This window comes from Citrus sinensis, chromosome 8 (assembly GCF_022201045.2).
Source record: "Citrus sinensis cultivar Valencia sweet orange chromosome 8, DVS_A1.0, whole genome shotgun sequence".
In the NCBI taxonomy this organism is placed as follows: domain Eukaryota; kingdom Viridiplantae; phylum Streptophyta; class Magnoliopsida; order Sapindales; family Rutaceae; genus Citrus; species Citrus sinensis.
In genome coordinates, this window is record NC_068563.1 from 18,690,506 (window position 1) to 18,715,852 (window position 25,347).

Sequence of the window (25,347 nt, forward strand, 5' to 3'; positions counted from 1 at the left end):
AGGCTGACATAGTTGAAATATAAGACATCTTTTTCCTACACAAAGTTGGATGATAGCAACTTTTTGGTGTTCGTTTGTCTTGTTGGGCAAACACCATTCTCCGTCAAGACCAACAAGAAGTTTGTGAAGCCTCTTCCCATGGATTCGTTTTGTTTCTTCAATCCAATAATAAACATCCAAAGCTTGAGAAGCCATCATTGTTTCAAATATTCTTCGGTGAACTTGATATGAGTTATTAGGGTTTTCGTTATGGTCACAAAGTGAGGAATATAATGTGTTTTTAAGCAATTAAAGAAAAGAAACAAGAAAAAATTAAGAGCTAGCTTATTTACGAAAGAGGAAGTTAATCTTTTGGAATTAAAGTAAACATGGAAAGGAAGATGATTCACTTCAGTGTATAACGAGGAGTCTTTAGAAATAGTCTCTGTCCTGAATTTACAATGAATTGATTTATATATAGGAGGAACCTACTTACAAAGAATTTACAGAAGTCATACGTACTTCCATCAAAAGAAAATTCAGGAAAAAAATGGACACATTTACAAGAAATTTAAAAGATAAACCGGGACTGAGGGAAGAATTACCACACTCCCACTGAAAAAGCAAAATTGGGAGTATTAGATCGATGCTTTCCTTCAATCGTAGAAGCAGAAAATCCAAAACACTAGCTTCTGAACTTTTTCCTAACAGCAGAACTTGTATGTGGCAGATCAATGAGCCAATCCTTCTCTGCCGATGCTTACGCTAGATTTGTCAACCATGGATACGTTGTACTGCTGATATACTCTAGCTCTGTTTGCTGCCCACCACTGTTCGGCTTGTTTCTCGCTGAATTTCTTTCGACTGTGCATAAACCAGTGGATCATTATTGATTGCAGATGAGAAGGATGGTTAATACTGATGAGAAGGATAGAATATAAGACATTTCATAATGAAAGCAACAAGCAAAAGTAAACGGTTGAAGGAGGTTTAGTGACTATCTATGTTAACTCTTTTCTCAGAATCAGAAAAAGCCAATAAAGGTGCGTGCGAAACTCTACAAACCACAGAAGTGCAGACTTATCTGGTGACATGAATGAACCATCGTTACCCATAACTTATATGTCAGTGGCAAATTTTACCCAAATGTCAAACAAAAATCCAGATTTGGGCATCAGTAGATTTTGAAATACCTGAAGCGGACTCGCTTAAGATCTTTGAGGCCTCCAGGCAAAGCAACAAGGGTAATATACACACCAGTCTCATCTTGTTCAACCCATTCATCACCCTGGGCAGGTTCAGCTTTCATTGTTCTATTTTTGTTTTTTGTTGTTGCTTCACAATGCGACGCTTCAGTTTGACTTGGCGAGCGATTATCACCAAAGTCTGACCCATTAGAAAGTATCAAGCTGTTTGATCCATTTGGAATTGCTCCCTGGAAAGTCAAAGGACTGCTAGGTTGCTCAATAGCTGCAGAAGAAACATCCCAAGCAGGAGTCGGGCTAGAATGAAAAGAATTGCTGTTTCTCACTGCTCCAACAGGTAACATTTCAGCCATGTCCTTCAACTACCAAAAGTCAACCATTGAGTAAATTCAGAGGAGTTGAATAAACCTAAGCAAGAAATTATCTTAGATACAATCAAAATTAAATAACAGCACCATCTGGTATCTTAGCGAGTGATTTGGTAGTAAAACAAATGAAGGGCCATGATTACTGGACCTCATCTCATTATAAATTTATAAGTCAGCAAGTCAGACTGGCTTCAAGAAACAATCCTGAATGTGACACAAACACACAAACTCCAGCAAGTCTCTCTTTTGATTAAAGAAAGGATAAGCTTCTGGCCTCATTTTCTTCATACATTTTTTCCCTAAAATGTTTTTGGTTTTAGCCAGGCAAGAACGCATGGCACACAGGTACTCCAGCCTAGGATTCTCTGTCCAGCACTGCCATCTCCGAATCCAGATTTAGGCAGATCACAGCCAACCCAAGAGCAACTGGCACCAGGCTATGTAGTGCCATGCCAGTTTGACCCAGTTTTATAATTTAATACCAAGCATTTCATTTCTAAGAGGTTGAAATTAGTTACTGTTTGCAAAAAAGCCATTATCTACCTATCTAAAAGTAGAAGACCTAGCCAAGAAACTGAAGTTTTGAAAACATAAAATATAACCTCTCCATACAGGTACATGTAACAACAGTAGGGTATTCCTCAACGTCGGTTAGGTTTCTAACACCTGAACTCCACAGATGAGCAGTAACTTTGCAAATTGAAACATGAAACAGAATGCCCGATACTCATGATCACCTTGTTTTTGTAAGCAAGGGTGAAAACAATAAAAATAAAGTAATGCTTTGAAGAATACCAAAAATATGAAACAAGTCTCATCTCTATAACATAAACATCTGTCAATTAATTGAACAAACAAATATAAAAAACCTCAATACCAAAAACTTTAAACTTAACTAGGGAAGAGTCAAAAGAATATTAGAGTTAGGATCATTTTGTTGTAGCTTCTTCAAGTAGACCTTAGGGCCCGTTTGGGGCAGCATAGCTGCTACACTCTCTTTATTTTAAGAGAAGCCTCCTGAAATAAAGGAGGTGACGGATCCTATACTGTTTAAGAAAAATAAAAATGAAAATAAAAGCAGATCTTAGACTAATAGTGCTTTAATGACTAGAGCATCCAAAAAACATATATGGCGTAATTACATTAATAAACAAGTTTTTGTCGGGTTATGTTCGGAGACAAATGTCAGAGAATATTTTAAATTAAAAAAAGGTATTTTCAACAATTTTAAACTTTTCAAAATGTTGAAGAAAAGCTTCTCCCATAGACATAAAACTAAATTTCTAACTCCATCAGCCTTCTACTGTTGCATCTAAATGCCAGAAAATGAAAGAAAGAGCTCGTAACAATTAGATGGTTCTGGCCAATAGAGAAATCACACCAACATGGCACTTCTAAACAAGTCAATGAATGTGAGATGTCAGTAGTGGAGAAGTGAACAGCAGCCAGTGGGGGGATGAGATATCAGAGTTCAGTGTAGGTCTCTCCAAACTCATAGAAGTTGTGGCAGAAATGAAAGAAAGGGATATTATCATTTTCCCACCAAAGGTATTCTGACACATCATGTCAATATCACGGTTTGATAAAACCATCAATTTACTACCAAACGTTTAAACTGTTAGCATTTTCCCACCATTCCGTTAAAACTCAGTTAATATGTAACGAAAATTCATAAAAGGTCAATTTTACCCTTGAAAAATTCATAAAAGGTCAATTTATTTAATTTTTAAAGGGTAAATTTATTTATTTAATTTTTTGTGTAAAATTATTATCATCATATCAAAGATTAAATTGCTTCTTTTGCACATTCTTTTTTTTTCTCTTTCATAAATTGATTTTTAGTAGCAGAATAAATTGTCAAAAATTATTATCATCATATCAAAGATTAAATTGCTTCTTTTGCGCATTCTTTTTTTTTCCCTTTCATAAATTGATTTTTAGTAGCAAAATAAATTGTCTTTAGCTCGTCAATTTAATAAATAAAATTTTCCTTTAAAAATTAAATAAATTGACCTTTTATGAATTTTCCAGGGGTAAAATTGACCTTTTATGAATTTTTCATTATATATTAACTGAGTTTTAACAGAATGGTGGGAAAATGCTAACAGTTTAAACATTTGGTGGTAAATTGATGGTTTTACCAAACTGTGGTACTGACATGATGTGTCAGAATACCTTTGGTGGAAAAATGATAATATCCCAAAGCAAAATAAAGACGATAGAAGGCTTGTTTCAAATTAAAAAGGAGTACTTTATTTGTTTAAGTTCAGAAACAACTTAGAGATAATCCTTTGAAACCCATAGAAAACAAATTTAAAATATTTCATTACCAAACAGGTTTTCTTAAAACTCCTAATATCCCTTAAAAAGAAAAAGGAATAGGGTTCAAACAAACATGCCCTTCAGAGTCTTAAAAGTTATTACTTGAATCATTTGGCCAACTATCAATATCACATCATTGACCTATATAGGATGCAACAAAGACAATACAAACAGATATCTGTTTTGCTTTTCACAACATAATCAATGGATATGATACTGATGACAGTTTGTGTTGCCAAACACTTCTGAACAAAATCCATGTCCACATTACGAATATAATATAATTCATCAAGTCCTACTATAATGCATAAGACAAAGTAAAGTTTAATCCAAGCAAACATTCCAGTTCAATTGTACAAATCCTACTTTTTAATGTTTGCCAAATTTCCTTGACTGCACCCATTTTCTAATAGCAACTCAGGTACTATTCAGAGAAACATGTCTCCCTGTTGCAAAATACTTAAACTGAAAGAATACGCAGATAGTTTGTACAAATATGAACAGAAAAATTGAACTCACTTGGGCAGTAAGAGACTTAATCACATCTTTTGCTGCTCTACATTTTGCAGTCTCTTCCCCAGCTACTGCAAGAGCCTCCTTCAGCTGTCTGGTTGTTCTTTCAAGCTCAATTTCTTGAAGTTGTGATTTACGAGTAAGTTCTTCAACCTACATAACACTGGAATTAGCATGGCATACGAATTTAGCACCCACTACAGAGTGCTTTCCAGAAATGAATAGAAAATTATAAGCCTTCACTGACAAATGATAGTCTAGAAATGCAAATATAAATCCAAAGGTAAAACTAAAATTTTTCATATCACTAAACTGAACTCTGTCATCAAAAAAATTCAAGTTTGGATTTGCAAATTTCCCAACTTTATGATGTTAGATGACAACAGTTGCAAAATAATTTCTCTTCAATATTAAGTTAACAAGATATATAAACAAAGTTACTAGGAAATGAAAAAAGCAGGAATTTTCAGGAACTGAAAATAAAAAAATAAATCAAGAAGAAGAGTATATTTGAACCATAATTATGATGAACAAAATGTTCAATTTCATTAGTCAAAATCTATGTAATCAGCTTTCCGATACTTAGGAAGAAAATACGCTCAGTTGTTGTCAATAAATCACATGCTTACATGTATTAAATGCTTTTATATTAATGTATGCCTTGAGGTCAAACTTCAATACCAATTCTCGGCTAAAAGGTGGCAAGTTCTCTTAATTGAAGAGGGGACAACTTCTGAAGGAAACAGCACACGCATCATACAATCAAGAACATTTCCAAAGATAGATGATAGAGATAATCAAGGATAAGCCACATACCTGAGCCCTTAATTTAATAACTTCTTCGCTTGTCCTTTTAGCATCATCTACAACAATTTTTGGTGATGCAAGCCCTGAAAGAGTAGGGGTTGGCGTCGTGGCACGAGGTGGACTTGATCGTCTTGAAGTAGGAGATGTTGCACGAGACATAATTCTTGATCCAGGAAGAGAAGCTGAAAAGAACTTCTTGGTTGACCCAAATACTGGATTAGAAGATTTAGAGTTATTAAGAGCATTGCCCTGTGAAACTCCATTCGGAAGGGGCAAACCCCGTGTACGATTAAATTCTTGTTTCTTGTTTCTTTTGGACGATCCACTCTCCACTTTTTTCAATGATTCCATAGAAGTTCCAAATTGGACATGAGATCTTGAAACAAAATTTTCACCATGTTCAACAGCCTCATTGAATCCCTGATTCATACTCCCTCTTCTACTCACAGTAGAATGTGATGAAGAGCTGGTTTCAGTTGCTTTTGTCAATTTGCCAAAACAATTGTCACAGACACGATAAGGTTTATTGGGATTTGGTGCCATGGAGGCCTTGACAGACTTTTTACTACTGCACGTGTGACAATATACAAGTCCACAATTATAACAATTGTGACGTTTCCTTTTGAAATTAAATGGAATACGGCATCCAGAACACATTGATTGATCAACACCGGAAACCCATTTATGAAGACATATTGCTGCAGTAAAACTAGTGCCACAAACAATACTTTTGACTTGTTTGTCCTTCAGAGCTTCAACCAATGATGGGAAATTTCTATCATCAGTGTCGCCATGACCTAACCGACTGTTTGCACCCTTTCCCCAGGTGTAAACTTCAGTTCTTGAAGTTAAAACTGCAACATGATAATCACCACAAGCTATTTCTTCAACAAAATTCTTTGTAAGCTTCCCTTCTACACGAGTAGGGAGCTTCCCATTGGCTTTAGGATCCCCTAGCTGACCATAAACAGGACTTCCCATTGTGTAAACATGGCCTGTAGTTGTTAGTGCAACGGTGAGGCTGTGTCCACAGGAAACTTGACAAAAGTTGGGTTCTACAAGAGCAGCAACACAAGTGGGAACCAGTCTTGCTTCCTTGTCACCATGCCCAAGACGACCTCTGTCTCCATCTCCCCATGTAAAAAGCTTTCCCGAAGAACAGTTGCTAGAACTTGAAGACCCAACCATTACTTCAACAACAGCAGCAGTGTGCCAAACACCACAAGCTGCTCGCACAGTGCGGAGGCCCTTAAGGGAATCCACTTCCCTTGGTGTAGAGACACTTATACGATCCCCATGGCCTAAAACACCAAATGTGCCATCACCAAAAGTAAACAATTGCCCTGCAGAGGTTACAACAGCTGTGTGCCATGGGCCACAAGAAACAGAAGAAACATGTATTCCCTCAAGAGGTCCATTTAATTTTTTCGGAAGCCATAGACTCATTTCATTTCCATGTCCAAGAAGCCCAAAGTTGCAGTTACTACCACCCCAGGTGTACATATCTCCGGATAGTGTAACAGCACAAGTATGGTGCTCCCCACAAGCTACGAGTTCAACATTAATGTTTTTAAGAGCATCTATGAGCTTTGGATGTGAGACATCTGAGTCTACACCATGTCCAAGTCTGCCACCTAACTCTTCTCCCCAAGAGAAAACTTCTCCTTGCTTGGTTACTAAAGCAGCATGTCGCCCACCACAAGCTATATTCTGAACGTCCAATACAACTGCAGATTCAACAGCCTTAGGAACAAAAGAATCCATCTTAACGCCTGCATAACTTCCAGAGCGATGTATACCGCCACCCAAAATGCCATCACCAGTGCACTCCCCCCAAATGAAAACATCTCCTAAAGAATCACCATCATCATGACCGGATCCTTGACTTGATGAACTAACAGCACTTGATAAACTAACTCTAAAAGTATCCCCACTCATGCCCTTTAAGTGACCAGTTCTTCCATCAGAACCTCCAGATGACAAAGAATTAACTGATCCACAAGCTGATTCTGAAGGAAGTAAAACCTTGGGAGGGGCAGCATATAATACGGCATCAGATAATGCTTTGTCAAAAACATTTTTAGGAGGACTTTCGTATGAAGTATGAAGATGAAGGGGATCCAATCCGTCCTATATCAGCAGCAAGAAAGTTCTCTCACTAAATGTAGACAACAATGCAATATTTCTTTTTCGCTTTTTCATTTTCTCTCTTTTTAAATACAAAACTGCAGTATAGTACAAAGGGAAGAGGACAAAAAAGAAAACCTTCTGCGAGCTACCACCACTACCAAAGGGAGAGCTCAAAGGAGAACTCCTTTGTGTGTGCGCTCTGGGACTAGTTGCTACAGATGAGACTTCATCACTTCTAGATTCTGCTCTCCCTTTCCGATAATGGCTGCGGGATATTAGTGCTTTTAGACCCGTAAACCAGACCTCAGCTTCATCTTTATCCTTGCAAATCTAATAAATAACATGTAAAAATCATCAAACAATCACCAGGGAAAGACTCAAAAAAAAGACACCACACAAGTTTTGCAAGGAAAAAAACTAATTAATGGCTACCAAAATCAAAATTGCTTACCAAATCTAAAGACCTATCATTATAGATAAGAGAAAAAGACTGATATTCTTTCTCAGGTCTAGGATACCTCTGAAATATTGGCTGCAATAACATAAATTGCCTAATAAGTACATCAAAATGCTAGAAATTTTGAAACTGCAGTATAGAAGATGAGCAGCATTTGAATTCTTTATAGATAAAAGGTTGCATAAATGAGAAACAGAAAAATGTACCTCCCTCATTTTGAAGCATCCTTATCGCAAGCCAAGATAAATAATGAAGAAGAAGATAAAAGTACAAACATTTATGACGCTGCCCATCATGGGAACATTTGTGTAGATAGCCAGAAACACAAAGTCATCACATCTTTCATGAAATTAATGATGAAATATAATAAGAAGCCGACACATAAAATAACCATTAAGCCCTGAGCATTGCTCTTTTTAGATTAGACTCTTCTGATTGATGATTTTAAAAACCAAAGGAGAAAAAAATGGGAGACAAATTCTCGAACAAATAATCAGAACTTAATCCAGTAATATTGGTTAAGAAATATGCAAAGAATAATAATAATAATAAACAAATAAATAAATAAAAGTTACCACTAAATAACCATGAGGCAACAAGAGAAATAACTATTACAAATCTTCATGCAAATCCGTTGACTTTTTCCATGCCCCCATGTGTGAACTTACCGTGCGCTGACCAGGTATAATTCGAGAGACATGGCTTAGTTTAAGGTGTTTCTCTTCTTTTCCCGATATCCATATCAGAATTGATTCATCCTGAACAAAGCATAAAAATGACATACAACATATGATGCTTTAGTAAAGTCAAATTACAGCAGATTTCATTTGCAGAAAACACCAAAAGCGTGTACACACCTATATGATAAATGAGCCCTTGACATAAAAGTGCCAGATGCCTTGAACGATTCAAAGAAAGTGAGGAAATTCAAGTGTCTTGAAAAAATTTTAGTGAAAGTACTTAGAGGATTTGTAGCAAGTAAAGACAAAGCAACAGTGTATTGCACAAGCTGGTACTCAGGCACGCTCATGCGTGAACCATATAAGATGATCACTCGATACTCCAACAGAAGGAGGTCCCTTTTCTTTCATTAGGGAAAGAGATATATAACAGGACAGGTAGGAAATAGTTCTTTGAAATCCTAGAGGCCAATTCCAAAAATTTTGCCACAACAACATGATCTTTTCTTTTCCCTCTTTTCATTTTTTAGTATTCAGTTACATTTTTGTAATTACAAAAAGTAACAGTCCATAATTTGTAACTTTTTGTGACCTTATATACTACCTAGGGCGTCCGGCATGGCAGTCAAAATTTATACAGAGACATGATTAACCCTAGAGTCACAGTAAAACAAAAATGCTAACCGAAAAATCCTAGAAAGGGTTCTTGAACTCAAACATGGTTGTATATTAACCAAGGTACTTCCCTATGAACATCAATAAAATAGCTAAAGTTCTTTCCATATAGAGAGAACTGCATGGTCAAGGAGCCCTTGTCCTCGCCATAACCTGAATCCTTGTATGCTTATATGTAGTTTTGACCATTTTGCCTAACGGAGAAAATGATGCTTGTTAGAGACAAATAAGTTTTTTGCCTGTAACTTCAGCTTTGGAGTGAGTTGTAAGTTAGCACAGTATAGAGCCACTTTGACCCAGTTGTCTTTTGTTCGATTTCGCCCCTTATTTTATTTGATTTGATGGTAATGACACATGGTTGGAATAAGGAATCATCACTCAGGCACAATGTTGAGCACTGCAGTTACTGCATGAGTTCTAGGAGTCAAATAAAGCCTGCATTGATGCTATCATATTTCAAATTATTAAACACATATGCGACCCATAATTTTATCAAATTTATAACCTCTATGACACAGTAATACAATGGAAACCAATTAATTAGCATAAATGATTTTTATGTGCTGATCTACATAAGAACGAAATGAGTGCACATTGATAGACAGTGGCCTTCAAATCCTACAAATGAATGACTCATGCAAATCCCTAATATGATTTCTGTTTTTTAGGAAGTAAGAAAAGCAAAAAGAACATTACGGGAACTCCAGAATATTGAATCTTACATTGGCAAGTCTGAAGGGACAAAATTTTGGCTTCCCTCTACGCCCGTACTTTAGCAAGTGTGCTCCTTTTTTAAGTGCAGTGATGGCCTATGATATGGGAAAAAAATAAAAAATAAAAAGAGAGAGAGAGAGAGAGAGAGGAGGCCAATAATTTGAATTAACAGAAGCTAAGAACGCAGCAAGCAGAATTTTAGATAAAAGGAACAGCAACTAAAGTCATATATACGATAAGAAGAACTTAATCTGAAAGTATGACACTAGAAAATTACAGGGGAAAAAAAAATGAAAAACGGAGTTAATATCAAACATTTCTTATCTGGACAAGTCTGCTAATGAAACAAGCAGTGGAAAAATGTTTCGTGTACAAAGGCAGACACTAGTACTAAGTTCCACCTAACATGATGACTTCAAATCCTTTATCAACTATTAGAGAATTTGAAAATATTATCTACCATAAATGAATCAATTAATAATACCAAACGCTACTTGCTTGATAGTTACTAGCTGAGCCCACATTGTTAATTACCAACCAATCAGCTAAAGAGTGAACTTAATTAATATTTCAAACCAACATTGTACACTTACAATCGCACAGATAAAATTAAGCTTTAAATAGTAAACATCAATTCTCTCTCTCTCTCTCTCTCTCTCTCACTTTTTTTTCATCAAATATAAATTCAGCTTTTTTTAATAAAAAAAATCAAATATAAATTCAACTTCAGAGCAACACAAAAATAAATAAAATTAAAACTAAATAAAAAAATTAAAAAGTTAGTTTACCAACTCAATGTCTCTCTCCACCGGCGCCGCCGCCGCCCCAGTGGTAGCCATCAAACCCTAAGATCAATCACAAGCACTTATATAATAGAACCGACATTCCACATTTATAATTACTTACTTCTCCATTCACGATTTTGCTTAGAAAACAAAAAACAAAACCAATAGAAAAAAACAAATTGAAGCTAACAAATCGTGAAAAGTTTAACTTGAATACTAAATTTTTGAATTCGCACAAAACTAAAAGATAAACAGGGCGGGGGTTTGCCAATGTGTGTGCAAGACGACAAGACGAAATGGTCAGAATGTGTGATGTGGCCGAAGAGGAAGAATCTTTGAGAGGTCCGTTTGGTACGAGGGAACCTGAGGGAAAATGAGTGAGAAAACTATAAAGAGTGATGCGGTGTAATTTTATTATTTGTTATTTATTTTATTATTATTTATTATTTAGTAAGAGAGAGAGTGTGTGTGAGAGGAGTGATGAGAAAATCTACTGAGAAAAGTGATTGAAAATGATTGATTGTGTCCAGAGAGAAATGGTATATGCTGTAGCCAATGAATTTTTAATTTGCCTTTGCTTGCTTTTTTAGTCCACGGGTATTGCGTTGACCTTTCACTGTTTTGTTTTGTCTACTAGCCAATGAAATGGCGCCACGTACGCAAAAGAATTGTGCCTCCGCTTTGCTTTGTTCGGACGTGATAGGGAGCACGCAGTCGGGTGCGCCATTCATTTTGGTTTATGATGTGGGCTCCACAGTCGCCAGTTGTAGCATGACACGTTTTCAGTCTCTTGCTTTTTTTCTTCAAATTTAAAAAAGGAAAAAAAAGTGTGTTTGTCTAGTACAACAATGTATTCTGTTCAATTATACCATATTGTATGCATATATAGTGAGTGCGTTTGGGGGCGGCATTGTATTATATTAAATTGAATTGGATATTGGTAATAAATTTAAAGGAAATTATTTCTACACTACTTTTTATCATATATATTTAATTATTATAAAATTTTGACATGTACTTTATATCATATTTATTTTTAAATTTATATTAATTAACCACTTTAATATTAAAAAATAATAATTTATCCCTAAATGAATTAAAAGACTATTTTATTCTACAAAATTTTAAAAATAAAAAATTATAATTATAAAAATATCCCTAAATTTAATAAAATAAATAAATCTTGAATCTAATATGTTAATTTTTTATAAATATAATTTCATTTAAAAATTATCATGTTAATTTTTTAATAATAATTTCATTTAATTTGTATAAGGAAGTTTCCTAATATTAATAATAAAGAAGTTTACAATAATTATAGGGAGTTTTTCTCTTCATGTTAATTTTTGTAAACTTCCCTATACTTAATTTAATTACAAAAATTAAATGAAATTACAATTACAAAGAATTATAATTACAAGATGTTATTTTTTATAGTTATAATTTTATTTAAAAATTATAATCTTAAATTTTGAGATTTATTTGTTTTATTGAATTTAGGCGTATTCGTATAATTATGATTTTCAATTTTTCAAAATTTTATAGTATAAAATAATATTTTAATTCATTTAGGGATAAAATTGTTATTTTGAGTATTAAGTGGTTAATTTTGTGCAAAGTACATGTTAAAATTTTGTGGTAGTTATATGTACATATGACAAAAGAAAGATGGTGTAGAGATAATTTCTCTAAATTTAATATAATATTTTGTCTGGTGCTATATGTATTGTATTTACATGTATGTATATACATACATACATACGCGCATGCATATATGTATATTATAATTTTATGTTAAATTATTATTATTTTGATTTATTATTTCAAAAATAGAACAACCATCACTAGCCACCACTGGCTACCACCGATGATTTATAGTTATTATTCTTTCACATCATAACTATACCATTGAAATCCTCATCTCGAGCTCTACACAACGGTACTAATATCTCCGGCAAAGGAGTTCCTGTCACTATAAATCTACAATCAAAGTTTTGGGATCTAAAACTTTTATTGTGTATTTATGACAAACAGAATCTTCGATTCCGAAAATGTTGGCAGTGTTGCATGGAGGCCATGACGAGGATTGTAATAGTACATAATTCAAGTTTAAAGGACACCATTGACTAATGATCGACGCCAACACATGGTGGTCAACGGTAAAAGCTATTGTTAGTTGTTGTTATCAATAAAATTTGAATTTTTTTAATTAACAAAAATAAATTTACTTAAATAAAAAATCACAAAAATAACTATAAACCATATTTAAGCTAAAATTTGAGCAAACTCGCTTAAACACAAGGGTGGGTGCGGGTAAATGTAGTACAGTTTGTGTAGTGAATTTAACCAGACCAGGGATGATTTGGTTTGCACCAAATAAGGATTAGGTTTTAAAATACAATCCAAACCCGCTTTATGAGTCATGCCAAACATGCCCGTATTATTTAATGTTGCACTTTACTATATTATTTATCTATTATATCCTATGTTCAGTGTATACGATTTGTTTTATTTTATTTTATTGAAAAGATGAAAGAATTTAATTAGCACAAATAACTTACCATATATCATTTTAGGAATATGTCATAATTACATGATTAAAGTGATATCTTGGAGTCAATTTGAGATTATTGCGGCTAATGAAATAAGTTGTTTCTGGTATGTTAATAAAATAAGCCGTTGAATAAAAAACAACTAGATATTTTGTAAATTATGTTATTTAGATTACTGTGAGTTTGAAAAATAGAGTATCTGTATTTGGTAAGTTTTATTACTAAAGTTTTGTTTAATTGTATAATGACAAAAATGGACATAAGTTTAAGTTGCCTTTTCATTTTTCCAGAGTAAATTTAATAAATTTTCTAGAATGTCTTTTCTTTTCTTTTTTTAAACACACAAAATTACATAAAGTGAAAAAAATTATTAGTTGAAATATAATGAACTTCATTATATGTTATATAAAATATGATAAAATCCATAGCATAATACATAATCTAAATAAAATAAAAATTATGTAATACGTAGTGTAGTAAGATGATAGATATATGATTTTCATAGTAGGACATATGATAAATAATTATCTTTCTATTAAAATAATAAGGATATAATATAAACATTAAAAGTGTGTGGTGATATATTTAATGAGCTATTTTAGCAAGCAACCCGCTTTTTTTTTTTTAAAGATGCTATCAAAATAGATAAAGTTATAAAATAAATAATTTTAAAAAAGTTTACTAAACACCAATTTTATCAAAACTTATGAAATAAGTGATTTTTAACATTTCAACTGCAATCACGTATAGGAATTTAGAAAACAAAAAAATTGTATGCGCTACCATACCAAAATAATAATAATAATACTTGTATACAAGTTCAATCATCGTATCAAATTTTATGTAACTATTAAATTTTATAAATTTCGACAGCATAACATTTATTTATTTTTTATACTCATGTACATCCTCTGAAAATTTAATCACAAAAAAATATAATAATAAAAGGGTTAATGTCACCTAGGTGACACATTTTTTGACAAATAACAAAAAGGTGATACATTTTTTAAAAGTAGGTAGATATGTGACTTTTCCGTTAACTTTAACAGAATTAGTGACATTTTGATGAAATGATGCTTATGCCTTTGTGTCACATTTTAAAAATTATGATGATGAAAAAGTCAGTGGTTGCTCATTTATTTACAAGTGTGCCATATACAAAAATGATGATTTTGTACACCAAGTAACTAGCGCTAGGGGTGGGCAAAACCGGATTTGGGTCGGGTTCGGGTCAACCCGATCGGGTTTCGAGTTGTTCGGGTTAGACAAGAATCAATCCGAACTTAACCCGAATTATTGACCCGACCCGAATTATTTTCGGGTCAAATCGGGTCAGGTCAATAATTCGGGTTAAGTTCGGGTTGGATTTAAAACGGGTCGGATTGAGTTCGGGTCAAATCGGATCAGTTCAGGTCGATTGAAATCAGGTCAATTCGGGTTGGGTCAATTCGGGTCAAATTCGGTTAATGTAATTTTGAGCTCTTTTTGTTTTCTATTTTTGTAGTTTTTATGATAGTTTTAAGACATTTTTCTTAATTGTAGTCTTTTTTACTAATTTTCAACTGAAAAAAAAAGAAAAGAAAATGCTATTAAATCAAATGAATAAAGTTAAAATGCTAGAATAGGATTATTTGCCTATTGGCATGGAGGGTAGGATTAGGACTATTATTTGCTCAACCAACAAAATCCAAACTTAATAAAAGTTAAAATTAATATAAACTTACAAAGTCCAAAGCACAATTTCCAAATATTAGTCTTTGAAAGTTTGAAACACAAAGTCACAAAATTTAAACATAATTAAATTATTTAGAAACACAAATCATAAAGTTCAAAGTTCAAAGTTCAAATATTAAAACTAAATAGGCTTTCTTGGTTCCTCCACCTTGGTTCCTCTATGGCTCCATGCAAGCACTTTGACAAGTTCTAAATTCAAATTTTTGAACTCCAAGTTCAAGTGTCGATTGCCTAGAGAAAGATTGAAAAAATGTACAATAAATATTTTCTTTAAGCCACGTTGTAAATGAACAAACTCAATTCATATAAAAAATTGAGCAAATAAACCAAATTCATAAGGTTACACATCAAACACAAACACAAATAAATAAATCTAATTCATATCTTTAATTGAGCTAAAGGGGTGTTACAATCTTTCTAATTTCTATTATATCATTATAAATTTATAATTACAAATAAATATATATGTTTACCAAATTTTTCAATACACACACACTTGATTATATATGTGTGTGTGTGTGTATAATTAAGTCAAACATGCTTATTTTATGGCATTCATCACCAAATCAAGTTAATAATAATACTAGACAATAATAACATTCTATCAACTTCAACTTGTCTAACTAAAACAATTACAAATTAGACTTAAAATTTAAAACTATAACAACTATAATTATAGTTAAAGTTACAACAAAATACTAATAATACTATAATATCAAATTATGAATAATAATATATATTAAAAGTTACATTTCAAACATCCATAACACTAATGTCGGCGCTCACCACTTCTACTGTTGAAGCTTGCAATCTTATAAGCTCTATAAAATCCAAAAAAAAAAAAAAATAGTAACTCAAGTACATGACTGCATGTAGATGTTCTATATAAAGTTATAATGCATTTTAAATAAATTATGTATAGAATGTATGATAAAAAATTAAAAACATTACCTTCTTGTAATTCCATATGAAACATTTGCTCCTTAATATCTTCTTAGAGCTTGTAGACGGGATTGGCAAAAAGTTTAGACTGCAACTAATTTTCAGTGCATATCAATGCATCAACCATAGTCGGGGTTAAAGAACTCCTATACTCATTAATAATATGACGCCCGATGCTAAAGGCAGACTCAGATGCCACTGTGGAAATAGGAACAACGAGGACATCTCTTGCAATTTTCTCTAGAATTAGATACCTCGATCCATTCACCCTCCACCAAAGAAAAACATTAAGATTAAGATTGCTGGGATCTTCAACTGTGTCCTTCAAGTACATTTCTACCTCAGATACTACTCTTCTACTCTCATTCTAAACAGAAACCTTCCTGGCATATCCAAGGAAAGGGCGAGCACCTCGAAAAGGGTCATCACATTCACCAATAGCAACATCCACCAAATTAGCCTCAGTTGTAAAACGTTGAGAAACTTGTACCTCCATAGCTGCCACTAAGACTACTCTCACCATACATCGATGGTGTGGAACTAGCGGAGAATGCACTATATGCATCATAAAACTCATTCAACAAGTCATTCACTGCTTTGGTCATTTGTTCAACCATCAAGCCATCATTGCCAAAAATGATCTCAAAAATATGTTTAGCAAAATCCATTTTCGCTCGTAGATCAAGAATAGAGGCAACAATCAACATTTTGTTTATCTTTCTTGCTGACTCCCAATACTTATCAAATTTTTTTCTCATACTATAAGTCATAGAGGACACCCAAGGATTTGTACTTTCTTCCAGTGTAGTCAATGAACTCTCAATTAAGCCAATCGTATTATAACAAAGATTAGAAGTCACACTCAAAGAAGCAGAAAACAATAATGTGACATCATAAAATACCTTCAAAAACTTCACAATTTGTTCAGCACTCTCCCAATCCTCCGGTCTAGGTGGGCCCACCCTTCTAACATTATTTTCTTTCTCATCAAAGTATGTCTCATAAGGTTTATCCACTTCTGCCATTCTATCAAATGCCGCTTGAAATTTCAGCGCAGTCATTAACATCAAATAAGTGAAATTCCACCTGGTAGGACAATCCAAAACAACAATTCCTTTTGGACAATTCACCTGTTCAGCACATTGTTTAAATGTTCGCAGCCTCGTGCTGAAGGATCTCAAGTACTTGACAACATTTCGAATAACGATAACACTATTCTAAAACAACAATCAAAGTCAAAATATGTGCACAACAACTCACATGCATATTCAAATCCTGAAACAACAATCAAATTCAAAATATGTGCACAACAACGCACATGCATATATTGTCCCGCCAACACAAGTGCATCATCATTCCTCCAAATAAGCAACTGCATAGTGACATAACCAACAACAAAATCATTTGCAGTGGCATTATCAACAGTTATTGCAAACAACCTCTCTATCCCCTAATCCTGTAAGCAATCCACAATCTTTTTGCCAATCAACTTCCCTCTATGATCTTCGATTGCGCTAAAATTAATAATCCTCCTATTCAAACACCATGTAGCTTATGTTATGAACAGAAGTTCATAAATCAGTTGTAAGAGACACCCGCTGCTTGTTGTTGCAAATCAAACTTTTCAGCATTGCCTTTTCCTCCAAAAATAACTCCATAACATCTCTACTAATAGTTCTTTGAGATGACATAACGAACTGCGGGATAGCTACACTACAGAAATGCCTAAATCTTTTGTTGTCTGTAAAACTGAGCGGCAACTCACCTATAATAATCATTTTAGTTATTGCCCTTCGACACACATCTTGACTCTATCCTTTACCTAAAACCAAATTACTTGCATTTTCTTCGCCACCCTCAGCTGTCAAATTTTGTTGACTTCCACTTTGTTGTGCCTGAAATGTCTTGTATGATTCGCATGTCTTTATATGCCTTGTCATATTTGTAATCCCATCAAGCCTTGAATGACATTGATATTGCTTACCAGAATAGTTGCACCTGCATTTGTTTGGATTATCTTCGAGTAAAGTGAAATGATTCCATACTTCCAATCTTTTCTTCATTGGTGGTCTTTTCCGCTTCGCCTTTTCCTTTCCTCTATGGGTTCCTTCCATTTGTACACTTTGTTTTTCATCGTCACTCATCGAATTCGATCTTGAGTGTCCAAGCATTTGAATATTCAAAATAATAATTAATAATCATTAATTCAAAAATCAAAACACAGAAATATTATTAACATAATCCATAAACAAAAATTAGTAATTTTAATTCAAGTTGTTCATGCTCCATAAACAAAAAGTAAGAAATTCATGATTAATTAATTAATTTATAATATCTAATTACCCATTCTCCATAATAATATGATGTTATTTGTCTAAGCCATGCCATAAGGGTCATTCTCCAAACGGGATGAGGCCGAGCCTTAAGTAGGTTAGGTGACAGATCAGCCATTGGAGTACTCTAGGATATAAACCAGGGCAACAAATGCCGAACATACAACGATGCCGCCCGTTTTCATTTTATGGAAGTCCCCGGCAGAGGAAAGGGCTGTAAGTGATGGCACGTTTCGTTTCTTATCTAGAGAGGGGCGCTGAAATCGTTCTTATTGGGTCGTGTGATCTATGCCTTATTTCTTATTGTAAACCCTTTAATTTCAAGCCCAAGTTACTTGTACTTAACGACTTAACGGATGATTAACATACAATAAAATATTAATTGAATTTATTAATTTTTTTAGGATTGAAGGCTTGAATCTACTGCACAAGTGCACATAATCACATAACACATTATAATTATAAAATATATACAACATAATACTTAATTTTAATATTTAATCTACCTAATGTGCTAATTTATTCATAAAAAATCAATTATTAACTATTATTAACAATTATCAATTAATATTATTTCAATTATTAATAATTAACAAAAATTTTGTTATTCGCTAGCTAACACCATTTTCATATGTCCTTTATGCTTGACAACCAATATGGTCTATTCGCTAAATAGAGCAAACGATAACAATCAATGAAATAAAAACAAAACCCACCAATCAACAATTCCTTTTTATATATGAAAAAAAATAAAAATTTCTAAAGAGCTCAATAATTAACAAAATTTCCTTGATTTTATTACTAATATTTATAAATACATTATTACAGCAATTAAATAATAACCAATTACTGAATTACATAATAAACAATTAAGCATATATAATTAACTAATTATATAGTATATATATACCATGAAACGACTTAGGAAACTTGAAAGTTGAAAGTTGAAGCTTGAAAGTGGAAAGCTTCAAAATCGGGTTCGAGTGGGGAGAAAGTCGGGTCGGGTTGTGAGGATTCGGCCTTCAAGCAATAGATCGGTAGCCACGGCTCACGACTGGACGTGATTTCACTTGGTAGCAGATCGCGGCTTCACTTGGGAGTTGGCAGCAGCATATCGCAGAGACGCGGACGGCTCACGGCTGGACGGGTTTGACTTGGCAGCAATTGGTCGCGGCTTCACTTGGTAGCAGCATATCATGGTTTTAGCAGTTGGCAGCAACAGATCATGGACTGGTGTGTGTGAGTCTTGTGGTGGCTGGTTGCGGACTTGCGGCTGCCTTGTTTGTGTTTGAGCTTGACAGTGAACTTGTGATGGTGGTGTGTGGCTGACAGCGTGTGTGTGTTAGGTTTGTGAATTTGTGAATTGTTGAGTGACTGTGTGCGGCATGTGCGTGTGCGACGTATGTGTGTGCTGTGCAGCGTATGTGTGTGTTGTGCAGCGTGTGTGTGTGTGCTGTGGTGTGCAGTGTTAGGTTTAGGTTTTTTTTTTTTGGAACCCGATCGAGTATTTGGATCAACCCGACCCGATCACAACCCGATTGGGTTTGTAATTTTTAATCTGATCGGGTTTCAATCCCGACCCAAACCCAAAATTTTTCTGATCGGGTCAGGTAAAATGCCCACCCTTAACTAGCGCTTATAAAGTTGCACTTGGATGTCCAAATATTTATAAGTTGACCAACTATGAAAAGGCCATTGTGTCCAAAAATGTAGTTGTTGATAATTCAAACATTGAAGACAAATTTCAAATGCTTTATCATTGTCATTATACCTTAATTCCTAAAAAACAGAGCATCATCCCCACAACCTGCCCAAACACAAACACACATCTACATATCACAGCTCTTAACAATGCAATCACCCTCAAGCTATTCAAATAACCTTGAGGTCACTTCAAACAATAATGAAGTCAATGGAGAGGTCCTACAATTTCCCAACAAAATATGTTTTTGTGGCTTACGAGCACTATTGAAATCATCAAAATCATTAGCCAATCCAAAAAGACTATTACAATTATGGCAAGCTACCTAAACAGTGTGACTATTTCAAATGGTGGACACCATGTAATGTGGAGAGGAGGCTGATTAGAGAGGGTACAAGGCTGAATTCGTACATGGATCAATAGATTACTAATGAAATTATAGAGAGGATGAGAAGGATAGAAAGCGGTCTGCCAAGGTCCAGCATGAATCAACACATTGGTGATGAAATTTTAGAAGGGCTGAGCAAAATAGAAAGAAATGTACATAGTGTCTAGACATGTTTAAAGTTGTTGACCTTTTTTCTATTTGTGTGCATGTGTATCATTCTCTCTAGGGATTAAGGCTCTGATGCAATTATTTAGTTATGAAATGCAAAATCATGAACGAAATAGTAAGGGGTGTTCAGAATCTAATCCAATCCGCTCAATTCGTATGATCCGTAAAAATTTGATCTGTGGATTGGTGGATTGGATTGGATTGGATTGGATATGGATTTACTTATGTAAATCCGTAAAAATCCGCGAATCCACAAAAAAAAATAAAAAAATATTTATTTAATAAAAAATTAAACTTGTAAATATGGCATTATATTTGCTAATAAATAAATAAGTTAAAATATAGTTACATTAATACCATATTATATCTTATATGATAATAATATAAAATAAAAATAATTAAATAAAAAATAGTTTCCTGAGCAGTTAATTTTTATATACTGATTACACAAATGAATTTTTTTTTTGTGTTATATTTTGAAACTTGGAATGTATTTTCTAGCTTTATTTAAACAATTAATTTATTTAAATCTTATTTAATTTTGAATTTGATCGGTAGTAAAATCATTTTGATATTAATTTTTTTATTTAGCTAGTTCGTGGATAGGACATGATTAAAAATTTTTAGCCCGCAAACGAATCCGCAAATGGTGGATTGGATATAAATTGGGTCAAATCCGCATCCGATTCGTAGACATATAGATTGGATTTAGATTGAATTTCACAAATCCGTGGATTGAATTGGATTAAAAATTAATAATCTGTAAAATCATAGATCGAATATAGATTGATGTCCAATCCACAAAATCCGATCCGCAAATACCCCTAGAAATAGTAGTAGTTTCAGTAGTGCAATACATAGATTTCATTGATAAAATGAACTTACATAATAAGTGCATATGAAGGCTTCAGCACACAAAGGCATCAATAAAATATTCAATTTCCCCAACAATCAAAATAAAACAAAAAAAAGAAGTGTTGGCCTATTTGTCATGTATCTATTTAATTCTAAATCCAACCACTTACAAAATCCCACACATACAAAAAATGTAAGTAACTACAGTTACTGTTATTAGTAACAAGTTTTTCTATTCTTCAAATTGAACAAAATAATAAAAAAAGCAGCTTCATTCCTCGTTTTATATAGCATTGTGGAAGAAGTTTAATATCTACTAACTTCTAATATACAGTATCTACTTTACTGCTAGTGGTGACATTGCATTCAAGTTTATCACTGCATTTTTCCTTGTTGCTTCTAGTTTCTTCATGTTCATCTAAAAACCAAAATTTCATTAAATCAAAGCCACATAGTGAAATCACTCCAATATAAACAACATCAAGGTAGAATCAATAAAGTCACCATTAATCTATTGTATAATAGATTCGTTCACTTGCGAGTTCAATAAAATTTACACAACAATAAGTTTAAGTTGCCTTTTTTAATTTTTCTAGAGTAAATTTAATAAATTTTCTAGACAAATTTTTTTAACACACAAGATTACATAAAGTGAAGAAAAGCTATTAAATATAATATAATGAACTTTCATGATATGTCATATAAAATATGATAGAATTCATAGCATAATATATACATCTAAATAAAATAAAAATGAGGTATTATGTAGTGTAGTAATATGACAAAGTTATGATGTTTGCAGTAGGATATATGAAAAATAAATTATAATTATCTCTTTGTTCAAATAAAAAGGTAATAACGGAGGCATTAAAAGCGTGCGGTGACATATTTAATGAGTTATATTTGACAAGCAACCTGCTATCTTTTCATAAAAGCTGCTATCAAAGTGGATAAAGTTATAAAATAAACAATTTTTTTAAAATTTGCTAAACACCAATTTTATCAAAAATTATTAAAAGAGTTGTTTTCAACATTTCAACTGTAATCCCATATAGGGCAGTAGAAAAGAATATATATATATATGTATTGCCTTCCAAAAATAAAAAAGGTACTTGTATACAAGTTCATTGATCTTATCAATTTTATGTAACTATTAAATTTTATAAATTTTGACAACATAACATTTTTTTTTCTACATAGCTCGTATGCATCCTCTAATAATAAAATCACAAAAAATATTATAATCAAATTATATAAGTAAATGCTTAACAAAAAATATGATGCTACAAAAGTTTACTTATTATATAGTATGTCCTTATGTTGTACTATAACAAAATGTCATTGTTTACAGACTATCACAACAATTTCAAACAATAGATTAAAGTTGTGTTCTTTTTTTTTAATACTAATATTACTATCTCATAATTGATATTACATTAGAAAGTTGCTAGAACTAATTTAATTAAATTATATCATTATTGATACTTACAATCAGACAATTATTGAAACTAATTTATATTAAATCTTATGAAGCACTGCCTAAATTTTTTACCCTCACTAATATTCGAAGGTTCTCTACTCTACTTACACTTCATAAGGGAGAAAATTGCTTTCATTTAATTATTTTTTAATTAAAGGAAAAACTAAGTTATAAGGGAGAAAACTGCTTTCACTTAATTATTTTTTAATTAAAAGAGAAACTAAGTCCTTATATTTTAATATGGGGACTTGAACTGATCTGTACAAGCAGCCACTCACCGCTCAGCCAGCGTTATGCTCTTTTCTAATGCCAACTTACATTCAGCTTAGGAGGACATGAAAACTGAAATGTTTGAGGGCTCTACATTAACTAGAGTTGTGCTCCACTCATCTAGTGGTATGGTCCTTTAGCGGAAAAAAAATTCTTTAACACGTAATAATTAATGTCCAAATGAAGTTGGATCCCAAAACTAACATAAGATATAATAATTTTTCAAAGATTTTATGCTACAAGTGTGTGTATATAATAGTGTATGATTGAGATTTAATTATCATATACATCCTTATTTAATAACTAAACAATATGAGGGTAAAAATATCAGCACAAATATTGTTCTAATAATGAATTTAATTATTTTACATGCATACTCATATTATAGGAAAATTTGATTTAGTGCATGGCTACATGCGTAGTGAAATCTCAATTAAAAAAATTTTAATATAAGACTTACAATCTCCAAATCAAAGTTCACTATACTCACATCGACACATGCAATAAATCATATCTTATATTATAAGTACATTAAGTATTTATATAAAATGTAGTCAAATCATAGTCTTAATATCAAAATTAAAATGTGTACTTGCTAAAACAATAATCTTTTGATAAAAACCATCACCCATAATTTAAAACATTCATGTTATATCACCAAGAATCAATAAACGAATATGCAAAAGCATACCTAAATCCATAATGTGCAATTACCCTCTAAAGTCGTGTGGTTGACCTTCTAAATCAACACGTTTTCCTAGAGAATCCTTTAAATTTTGTTGTGCTCTCTCTCTCTAATGATGGGATGTCAAAAAGAATGAATAAATGAATATGTAGAAACATACCTGAATCCATAATGTGCAATTACTCTCTAAAATCGTGTGATTGACCTTCCAGATCAACACGACCTCTTAGAGAATCCTTTAAATTTCATTGTGCTCTCTCTGATTATGAGATGTCAGAAATAATAGAATAATATGTGTGACTTGGGGAACACCACCACTTATAGACAATTTTTCCTATTGTCTTTAAGTATTCTTATTTCAACCCATCATAGAAATAAAAATTACTCTCAAGTCTCTACATATTAAAGGCCTATATCCTATCATATTCATTAAAACACATAAAATAAAAACCTTAATAGATCACTTTTAATTAGAGTTGACCATATATGATAGTCCGCAAAATATTATAATTCACATATAAGCACAATATTCATTGTACCTCTCCATATTACCTTTCGGATCCCTCTTATTCTTAAATATCCATTTGCAACTAATAGGTTTCACACCTTCTGTTAATGGGACAAGACCCTATAAATCATTGTCTTTAATAGACTTCGTATTCTCATTCATGACACTAATTAACTTCTGAGAGTCAGAACTTTCCATTAATTAACGAAAGTTGATTAGATCGCTTTCCACGATTCCACTGACTATCTCATTTTCTTAAAAAAATATAATGCAATCATCTGACACTACACTTCGTCTTTCTCTAATGGATCTACTTAATGATATAAGCTCTTGAGGTGATACAGTTTGTTTTTCTATAACAACTTATATAGGGGTTTTTCAACATTGGCTTGATATGTTGTGTCTTGAACAAAGTCAAGAATAAGACCCTCATTGTTGCCAATAATACTTATAAGAATATCAATATATTTCTCTTTAAAGATAAAGTCTCTAATTGTATCTCCTCTTACAAAATCGACACCCTCAAAGAATTAAACATTTCCCAACTCAAAAATCGACTTAGTCGTGAGATCATAAAACTAGTACCCTTAAATCTTTCAGAGTACCTGATAACTCTAAGAAATGAGAGTTATTACATCAATTTTAGACTTGAATTAAGATCATTTAGAGAGCAAATAAGGTGTTTTTATTACATTTTGGTTACCTTTTGCATAAACATTCATTTTAGTTGGGTCTTAATAAGTTTTGCTTAACTCAAGTAATTTGTGCTAAAAACAGGTGCATAATTGAGGGTTTTAAATTCATAAGGGGATGCTAGAGCAACGAGTGCTGCAACAATCAGAGAGCAATGCGGGAGAAAGCTTAAAGCGCGTGTTAGCCATAAAATTGCGATCTGCATGTTTCCTAATTTAAACGCATGCACGCTCATGGGCTTTGGTTTTTACCCTAATTTGCAATATAAAAAGAGGCGTGCATCACATAAAAAGGTGGCAAGGAATTATCATAAAAAATAATTACAAAGGCAAGAAGAAGGAGATCAAGATTTAGGAGTGCTGTTGGGAAATAAAGAAAAGAACCGTGCATAATTATTTGTCT

The 25,347-nt window shown here is 32.9% G+C and overlaps 1 protein-coding gene across 4 annotated transcripts; it reads right to left on the bottom strand.

The window, feature by feature from the left end:
* Positions 1-389: 389 nt before the first annotated feature.
* LOC102630015 (PH, RCC1 and FYVE domains-containing protein 1-like) lies at positions 390-11,120 on the bottom strand. Of its 4 annotated transcripts, none has more exons than XM_006470800.4 (9): positions 10,639-11,110; positions 9,859-9,945; positions 8,450-8,539; positions 7,776-7,856; positions 7,460-7,654; positions 5,204-7,324; positions 4,394-4,540; positions 1,173-1,546; positions 390-843 (listed from the first exon to the last, which is right to left on the bottom strand). In XM_006470800.4, the coding sequence occupies exons 1-9, from the start codon at positions 10,687-10,689 to the stop codon at positions 711-713; spliced, it is 3,279 nt and encodes a 1,092-aa protein (XP_006470863.2). In that variant the 5' UTR covers positions 10,690-11,110; the 3' UTR covers positions 390-710. The 4 variants fall into 4 exon arrangements, 3 of the variants coding, with proteins under 3 accessions (XP_006470863.2, XP_052288062.1, XP_024952202.2); XM_052432102.1 differs by lacking the exon at positions 10,639-11,110 and adding an exon at positions 8,639-8,679 and having other exon boundaries at positions 7,988-8,539; positions 9,859-9,946; XM_025096434.2 differs by lacking the exon at positions 10,639-11,110 and adding an exon at positions 8,639-8,679 and having other exon boundaries at positions 7,776-8,539; positions 9,859-9,946.
* Positions 11,121-25,347: the final 14,227 nt, after the last annotated feature.